The 9,901-nt window shown below is 35.4% G+C and overlaps 1 protein-coding gene across 1 annotated transcript; it reads left to right on the forward strand.

Moving 5' to 3' along the window:
- Positions 1-1,542: 1,542 nt before the first annotated feature.
- LOC135843693 (uncharacterized) lies at positions 1,543-5,434 on the forward strand. The gene is made up of 6 exons (XM_065361658.1): positions 1,543-2,697; positions 2,796-3,073; positions 3,173-3,699; positions 3,781-4,179; positions 4,254-4,949; positions 5,074-5,434. The coding sequence occupies exons 1-6, from the start codon at positions 2,568-2,570 to the stop codon at positions 5,432-5,434; spliced, it is 2,391 nt and encodes a 796-aa protein (XP_065217730.1). The 5' UTR covers positions 1,543-2,567.
- The last annotated feature ends 4,467 nt before the right edge of the window (positions 5,435-9,901 follow it).

Raw genomic sequence — 9,901 nt, forward strand, 5'->3', positions numbered from 1 at the left:
GGTGAGAATTGGTCTTGGCGTGACCATTTAAATAAAAAAGTTGAGAAAACGGAGAAACGTATGGACAAACTAGAAGCTAATACCGATGCAAAATTAGCCAAAATAAACGACAAAGTCCAACAGGTATATAATTGTTCGAAATCACAACACGAAGACAATCGACGTTTCACCAAAACGGTTGACGAATGGCATAAAGAAATTAATACCAATTTAAATCACCAATATAAGATATGTATGGATAATACCAACGAAAACGTTGAACTTAGAAACGAGGTTGGTATGATAAACAACGATGTAAAAAATCTCAGAGAATCCTGTGCTAACGATTATTACCAACTGGATAATAAAATTGATCACGAATTGGAAAAATGCGACGAAGGTTCGGAAAGGATGCTGGAAGAATTAAACGCTGTCAAAAACATCGTAAAAAATATTCGGAGAATGACTCAGAGAATGGGAGCAGTTCCAGTTGAAACTGCCCCCAAAATGAGAGCGATTGGAATCGATCCGATATCCGTAAAAGCTGAGGGAATATTCTTCGACGATACAATGTTATTTTTCCCTCACGCATTCGTAAGCGAATTTGAAATTTATTTTTCATGTACATACGCGATCGAGACGCACAAAATCGCAGCGTTCAAGGGAGTGATTTTAACATCAACAGCGCAAAAATTTTTGAGAGGTCTCCGCAATATCGACACGTACGAAAAATTATTAGACGAGTTCTACGATTTTTATTGGAATCGTGCAGTTCAAATAAAAGCATACGAACATTGCAGGAAAGATTTCGAACCTTGTCGTAATGAGAAAGAACTGGCTAAAGAAATAATAAAATGGACGGAATGCCTTAAAGAGGTAACTACAATTTCGTTCATAGAAAAAATTAATACCATGGCGGCTAAGGCCCCGAAGGATACTCGTAAAATTTTAAAAAGATCCAGATCCATTGAAGAATTCATTGAATTAGTAAAAGAAAATTTAACGGATGAAACCAATCCGGAAATCGAAAATACGAATACGTTAATCGAGAATTCATCTGAAGTGGTGACGCCTAATTTAACGCAAAAGATTGATCAGCTGATCAATCAAAGATTGCAATACAATGCCAATTTAAATAGGAATAATGGTTTCCCTAAAAACAACAATTTCAACAAAAATAATGGGACCCATGCAACGTCAGGAACTACAAATGTAGAGACAACAAAACTGAGCGAATCTGTGTTACATCTACAAAAACCAAAAATTCCTTTATTTAAAATAAACCATGAAGGAAACATCATATTATCGAAATACGAAACAAAAACTCCGATAACAACATCAGTACATCTAATTGACTGTAATAACGAGTACGTACAGAGTCAAATATACAACTGTTTCCTATTAAATCAAAATATGGCAGAAAGAGATGTTGACGACCTTGACATAAACGAAATAACAAAAATGATGCACGACCTAGGGGTTGACCCCAACCCATTACTAGAAGATATCAGAGATTCAGCCTCATCTGAGCCTGAATTTTACGAGTCGGTAAACTGAAGAAACTAGGAGTTGGAGGGGCACCTCCTAGTGACATGGACCCTGACGCCCCAATACGCAATATATTTGCAGACCATATCGCCATAGGCGATGGTATCGTTCATTTTGTGAAACGTGGCGAGTCAGATAGCAAATGCAATCTGCCAGAATCAGAGTTGGCGCGATTCGAATCGCGTGAAAGAATCGAGAAAGAATCCGATTCTCGCGATTCGAATCGGATTCAAATCGCGATTCTTTGAAAGAAAGGAATCATAAAATGCAAGAATCCGATTCCCTTTCGATTCGGAATCGCACTCTCACGATTCCCTCCGATTCTCTGCACATGTTTCGACAGTGATCAGGCAACGCAAACGCAAAAGCAGTAGAGTAAAGTATGAAATGGTTCCGTGTTGTGAATTTCGATTATGTGGTGAAATAAATATTAAGTTTTAGTTTTAAACTTTTCGTGTACCTTTTTTAATTTTGCAACATGAAGACCAAAGTATTCATCTGTCCAGCTTTCGCTGTAAGTCATACATAAGAATTACATTTCTCTTCTAAGTATTAGTAATAACTCATACTCCGAGTAAGTATCAATCTGACATTATTTTCATCAGCTAGTAGGTATTTAATGTTGTAGGATTATAATTTTATAGTAGAATTCAGCTCAAATACTCAGCTACAGATCTTACTCGTAGATAGATTTACACTTACATTTTCTCAAAGTTATCACTTGAAACTTGACCTTTTTTCCTTTAGCAGTAGATGTAAAGTTCATTTGTCTGTAGTCTCCTATCCGGTATCAAACTTTAAGTTCAAATTCAAGTATCCAGGTATTTATTGATAATCATTCTGCGTATTGTCCTAATAAAAAACTCTCTTACCGCTTTTCTGTTAGAAATTTAAATTGTTTAGAATTTTATTGCCTACATTTCAATTACAAACGCAGTGAAACGCTTATAGGTTGCATGCTGTAGTTTTTCATTCCTCTGCCAATAGTTTTTTCTCGCAGATGCGCTAATTTACGAATTACTTTCTAGGTTTTGAAGATTATGTCGGAAAATTCTGATTTGGATGATGATCATCATGATCCAGAATGGAACCCAAGTAGCAATGCGTCCAGTTGTGAAGATTCTAGTTCTCGTTCCCCTTCTTCATCACGATCTCGAAAGAGAAAGAAAGGTGAGAACTTTTAGTTTTTACTATGTATCTTCAGTTTGTAAACTAGGTGTATAGGCAGGTACATAATCAATTTTCATTTTCTATTATATGTACTGTAGATGATGGTGAAATAAATGAACCAGTAGATAATGTAGATGACAGTGGCATGAACGACGCGATGGAAACCTCAGAGGATCTCACTATTGATGTTGAAAAATTTAAAGAAAATTACAAAAACTCGCCAATGCTAGATGGAAAATTTTTCATCTTTGAAAGTCTTACAAAAGTTTTCAAGGATGGAGCATTTCGAGAGATTACGAGGGCCAAATGTTCAACATGTTGCGTGTCAATTTCAGTATCTGATAGCAGTCGTTCAAATTTTTTGCGCCATATAAAGGTACCTAAATGTTGTTCAAACACTAAACTAAACTTATGCCTACAATTATCGCTCTCCGTTTTGATACAATTTTCCTGATATTAATTTATTCATTTATAGACTCATGGTAAAGAGTATGAAAAACAGTATCAAGAGTACAAAATTCAAAAGAAAAAAGATCAGAAAAAACGTAATACTGAAGTACAATCATCAACAAGTGGAAACATTGCGGTTGCTGCTCCTGTGTCAAATACTGCTCAAAAAACAATCACACAATTCTGTACAAAATTATCTGCCGACTCGGACTTCTCTGGTTTATCTCAGTATCAGCGAATTAAATTACAAAAGGATATACAACACTTATTCAATACAAAAGTTGTCAGATTTGTGATAAATGGATTGCATCCATTATCTGTTGTTGAAGAAAATGGATTTCGCGATATGTTTTCAGTGTTTCAGCCATTTGTTCAAGTATCAGTGATGAAAAGGCATACGTTGACCACAGAGATTGATAAGCTGCAACTCCAGGTCATCGACAAACTGAAACTAATTTTCGAAAATGTTGACTACGTATGTATTACGTGCGATATGTGGACAAGTGGTAAAAAAAGCTTTCTAGGAATCACTGCTCATTGGTTGAATGAAAAGTATGAAACATTTTCAATAACTTATTTGCTCTTGTTATTCGAAGGTTAAAATAATCGTGAATTTTAATTGTTTTTTCCTAGTTTTGAAAGAAACTCAGCTGTACTTGCTTGCCGACGAACTACTGGTAAACATGATTATCAAAACTTGGCTGCTGGCATTGATGCGATTCTTCAAAAATTCAACTTGAAAGCTCATCAATCTGAGAGTAATGGCAAAGTTGTGGGTATCGTCACGGATAATGCAAGGAATTTTGGAAAATCGTTCAAAACCTTTGGCTGTAAAAACGTATATGCGCATCTTAATCCATCAGATGCTGAGAACGAAGATGATGTAGAAGTCATCGATATCAATCTGGACTGGGACGACAATGAGACAGGCACAGATACGTCTGATGAAAGTGTACATGTTGAGTTTGAATCTGTGCAGGCTGAGTTAGATGAAGCAAGGTTAAGTTTATACAATTTGCCACCACATTATACGTAAGATTTCAAACATTATTTTGATGTTAACCTCGTCAAAAAAATTGCATTTCTAATTAGTTTTCGTTCTGTAGGTGCGGAAGTCATACGTTGAACTTATTAGCTTCAGCTGATTACGCGAAAATTCTGAAAAAACGTCCTTCTCTGCTCACCTTACATCAATCTGCAATTGCCAAATGTGGAGTCATATGGAAAGGTAGTCGAATTCCAAGCCGTTTTGAAAAATTATATGCTGTTTACGGACGTCATATACCTTACCCCGTGATAACAAGGTGGAATTCCTTGTATGATGCTCTCAAATTCCTCAGTGAAAATGAAAAGAAGCTACCAATTCTCGAGCAAATGGGTTTTTTCCGAGAAAAAGATATACTCAACGAAGCGGAGTTGCTTTACATAAGAAGTTATGTTAATGTGATGAAACCAGTAGCCATAGCACTTGATAAACTACAATCAGATGCTTTGTATGGTACATTTTTACCAACTTTATTCTCGTTAAAAGTATCGTTGGAAAACGTTGTCAAAACTTCAAGCGTGGCTACGGAGAAATTTTTAGCTACTGAGCTTTGTACATTCCTGACTGATCGATTCAAAGAGTTCTATCAATTAACAGACGATAGCATTGTACTGAGCGCCATCCTAGCTACGATTTCAAATCCTGCCTTCAAAACAGGCCCATTCAAAGAACAAATGCACGAAAAATTCACAGAGTTATTTGTAAATGCTGTCCTCGATGTGCTGAATCGAAATGAGGAACATTGTCTTCCATCAAAGTGAGTTTGAATATGTATGTACTTACCTACAAAATTCTATTTGTAATATGTATACGATGCATTTTTTTTTCTTGAAAATTCCCATTGCTCAACAATATTCTATTGTAACTTTTTTCCCCTTCAGAGAATCCATTATAACTGAGCCTGATGAAGATTGCGATGAATTTCTGTCGTTGTGTATGCCAAAAGCTGGAAGCTCCGATGCCAATTCAGAAACGGATTCCACCTCGAAAAGATTATTTGCAACTATGAGCGTAAAGACATTTCTACAGGATAAACGAACATCGATGAAAATGCTTCAAGATCACCCACTGATAGTTCCCGTTTTTCGCAAATTTAATGTCTTACTAAGCAGCTCAGCTGCAGTTGAGCGGCTATTTTCACTTGCTGCCCTTATTTTAATACCAATTCGTAATCGTTTAACAGACGATCATTTTCAAACGTTGCTAATGCTAAAAGGTAACAATAAGTACCTATTATTATGATGTGCTTTTACTTTTAAAAATGTAAAATTTTGTCATTTTCTTTAATAAAAAAATATTTTATTTTGTCAATACTTGTTGTCTAGGTGGATTTGGACTTTTTTTCTCATGGTTTTCAAATCAAAATAGAATACTACTGCGTTAATGGTTTATGAAAATAAACATTACGTAAGGAGACAGAAAAGCTGAAATTCTTGGAAAATGAGAAAATACCTACCTTCTTTTTAAGATAGTTCATAATTTCATTTCATACACTTTTTATAGTTGAACTTCAATTTGAATATTGTATAAAAATGAATTACTGTAATTTTACTCGATTGACGCTGATAAAATCCTTCAGAATCGGAATCGGGGGGAATCGAGAACCGCAAAAACCCCGATTCAGAATCGGATTCGCTTTAGAAACGAATCGGACTTGATGAATCGCGATTCCCTTGAATATGAGAATCGAACTTTGAGAGTCCAATTCTGAAGAAGGAAGGAATCGCGCCAACTCTGGCCAGAATATTTACGGGATCAGATGAGCATGACGGAACTTTACGATCGTATAAAAGATGAGGAATTTCCAGCTCATGGAAAATACATCATATCCATCGGACAATTAGAATTGAATTTTTCCAGTCTTCCGTACAATGTAGTCAAAGATCAATTAAAGAAGATCTTGAACTGTATTTTGGAAAAAGGGGCAGAATACATAATTCTCCTCTTCCCATTAGTGAAACCTAGAAATGAAAACGATAAACCGGTATGCCTAAACAGATACATTGAATATTGAAAAATGTATGTAGAAGTCGCAGAAGATCCTAGAATTACCCTATGGCGAGAAACAGCCCTAGGATATGCAGAAACAGAAATTTGCAAAAAAGCAGAAGGTGGTTTATACATTAGAGCAAAAACTGGTAACAAAAAAGAAATATTACCTAACTTATTAAAATTCAGATATGCGTTCGAAATGCGAAGATGGTATCCACACTTGGCGACATATATACCAGTGCACAACTTAATGAGAAGAAAGCTGGATAAACATATACTGGAACATCAAAAGAAAAAGAATGAAATCAAGAATATTAGGAAAGCTAATATCAAAGGACCTCTAAGAACTCTAGTAGACACTACAGATGTAGGGTCGAAAGATGAAAAAGTACGATTCATAGAGGCCTTGGATAGAGAAGAAATGGCTCTACCTTTGAAGCCCGACCGTATAACCAGTTTTATTGTGAAAATAGAATGACGGAACGTTGTGTGTGAGGCAAGATCCAGGTAATGCAGAGCCGCTGCCAACCTATAGATTTTTGAAACGTTGAATTTACCAAGGATGCGAGTTGTCAGTGTATGCAACTAACACGAATGTCTCCCTTTTAAAATATGTACTTGATTTGATTTTAGATGGTAGCGGTCAGCGGGTGGGTCGATCCTGATTTTTTTTTTTTCAAACTGGTTCATTGTTCATTTATAAATGCGACAGACGGAAATGCGTATAAAAAAAAAAAAAAAAAAAGGGGTAGGAAAAGGAAGAGATTCATACTGCGTTGACGAGTTGAGCAAATTCTTCACGTAAATAACTGCTTTTTTATGCACTTAGCTAGAATGCGTGTTGTCATGGTTTGTGACGTCAGATCGTTCTTAGCGCGGACAGACTTTAGCTATGGTACAGCTACTTCCCTCTGTACACCCTCTACCTGCTCTATACTAACCATGTAACACATGTAACAGTAAACTGCTAAAGACCCTTCCGACTTCACCCCTCCCCCCCCCGATCACCACCCATGAATGAATGAAATAGGAAGACGCGAAGTCGCGAATGGTTGAATAGCGGATCGTTATTTTAAGCATTCATTTTTATAAATTAACGTAAGATGATGGATTAGACAGAGACGAGACCTGTGTTGATGTTTTCCCCCGGCGTTATACATATTATTTATACGAATGTGATACGTAATACCCCTAATTTTAAGTAGCCTACTTACAAGGGAACCTCTTGAAGTGTCCGCCTCCAATTTTCGGAAAGAGCATGGTCTAAAACCCCCAAAACCAAATTTTCAGCTGCCCAACTTCATTTTTCAATTTTTGGCGAACGTTTGAAAATTCAAAATTGACTGTTTTTGGTGATTTATGCTTTCTTCAAAAACGTACGTATTTGATGAGTAATGAGTAAAAATGATCAAAACAAGTCCTAAAACTGATATTATTCCCCAAATCCAAATTTAACCATTTCCAACCATTCTGGAGCCTCCAGAACTATTTTTCAATTTCTCCAGGGGCTCCAGAAAGGCTGAAAATGAGGAAATTTACTCTTGTGGGCTTGATTAATGACGAAATACAGCGATTCGCGCATATTTCGATAATTTTCTCGCAAACGAGAAATTTTTGATTTTTGGATAGGTATTTTTATTATGAAAAAAGCTGGCCAAAAAACCAATCTTGAGGTGTCCCTTCCAGAATCGGCTCTAATGTGAACACATCGTAAACAGGTCGAGCATAACACACAACTCGATTTTCAGCTGCCCAACTTCATATTCACGTCTTCTGGAGCAAAATTCTGGAGAAATTGAAAAGTCGCGCTGAAGCAGGGTGTCTAACAGGTACTGCAGGTACTGCAAGTACTGTAAAAGTACTGCATTGAAATCCCCGGTACTGCAAGTACTGTAAAGTACTGCATTTTGCCTGAAAAGTACTGTATTTTTTCTCAAAATCATTGATTTAAAATTTTTTTAAAAACCTCAAAATGAATTAATTGGTGAAAATTTTAAAAAAAATTTTCATTTTGTACCTCAAAAGATGCAGGGTGTCCGCAAGCCTGGAAAACCTGGAAAAGTCAGGAAATTTGGTCGGTCTGGAAAAGTCAGGGAATTTCGTAATTTTCACGCAAAATCCCTGGAATTTTGAAAAAACGATCAATTGCAAATTTCAGATAAGGACCTGTTATGAAAGGAAAACATTATTTTTTAATTCTCGAACCACAAATTTTCAAAAGCTTTTGCCCTCGCTTCGCTCGGGCTTGTTTTCTTTTCTTTTAAAAGGACCAGATGAACATTTCTAGATGATAAAAATCAAAGTTTTAAAGCCAAAAAATGAACTCACGAAAAAAAACATCGTTTTATGCAACTCGAAATACAAATTTACAATAGCTTTCGCCCTCACTTGGGCCTGTTCTGTTTTCTTTTTCAAAATCAACTTCCTTTAAAAAAGCATTATTCAAATTCTAAAATTTTAAAAGCCAAAAAACCCTACTCGTTCTCACATAAAAAAACCTTGTTTTTATGCCTTTCGAAATGCAAATTTTCAGAAGCTTTCGCCCTCGCTTCGCTCGACCTTGTTCTCTTTTTTTTCAAAAGTAGTTAACTTCCTTCAAAAAAACATCATTCCAATATTAAAATTTAAAAAGTCAAAAAATAAACTCTTCTCATTTAAAAAAACCTCGTTTTTAAGCATCTAGAAATGAAAATTTTCAAAAGTTCTCGCTTCGCTCGGACCAATTTGTTTCTCAATTTTAAGATGAACAAATTTCACATTTTGATGCCTCCAAAAAACCATAAAAGAAAAGAAACATTTTCAAAAGTTATTATGAATATTGTAATCAATTGGCCAAACTTGATGCATGTTTTATTCATTTATTTACTTATTTTTAATTAAAAAAGTTAATAATCGAAGTTGAGCTGTTTTTTATATCCGAAGAAGTATCCAGTTCGAAGAGAAGCTTATAAAAAAAAATACACCCCCCCAAAAAAATTTTTTTTCTTTAACCAAAGTATGCGGTAAGCATAGAAAATTGAAAAAATGGTCTGGAAAACCTGGAAAAGCCAGGGAAAATCATTTCCAGAAATTGTTTCGATTGAAATACTTATAATTTTATCGACGAATTCCAACTCGTTCAAAAATATAATTTTTTTTCTTGGGGGGGGGGTGTAAGCTGGATTTAAAAAAACATAAGGTACTGCAAAAGGTACTGTAAAAGTACTGCATTTCTTCGGAGAAATTTTGTTAGACACCCTGGCTGAAGGCTCCAGAATGGCTGGAAATGGTTAAATTTGGATTTGGGGAATAATATCAGTTTTAGGACTTGTTTTGATCATTTTTACTCAAATACGTACGTTTTTGAAGAAAGCATAAATCACCAAAAAAAGTCAATTTTGAATTTTCAAACGTTCGCCAAAAATCGAAAAATGAAGTTGGGCAGCTGAAAATTTGGTGTTGGGGGTTTTAGACCATGCTCTTTCCGAAAATCGTGGCCTCGTTCAAATCAGTGGTGGACACCTCGAAAGGTTCTCTTGTTAGTCTAACTAGTCTTGCACGATGCCATAGTTGCTTTTAGAGCTTTTTAAAATGATGATCAAAAAATTTTTTTAAAAAACATATCAAATCATATATAGAACAAAATGCTGTATTCTTTTGAATATTTTCCTCATGTTTTGTTTTCAAAAATAAGTACCTAACAGTTGGAAAAAAATTTAAAAAACAGAAGCAGTTGTT

The sequence above is a fragment of the Planococcus citri genome, chromosome 4, assembly GCF_950023065.1.
Source record: "Planococcus citri chromosome 4, ihPlaCitr1.1, whole genome shotgun sequence".
Taxonomy (NCBI): Eukaryota; Metazoa; Arthropoda; class Insecta; order Hemiptera; family Pseudococcidae; genus Planococcus; species Planococcus citri.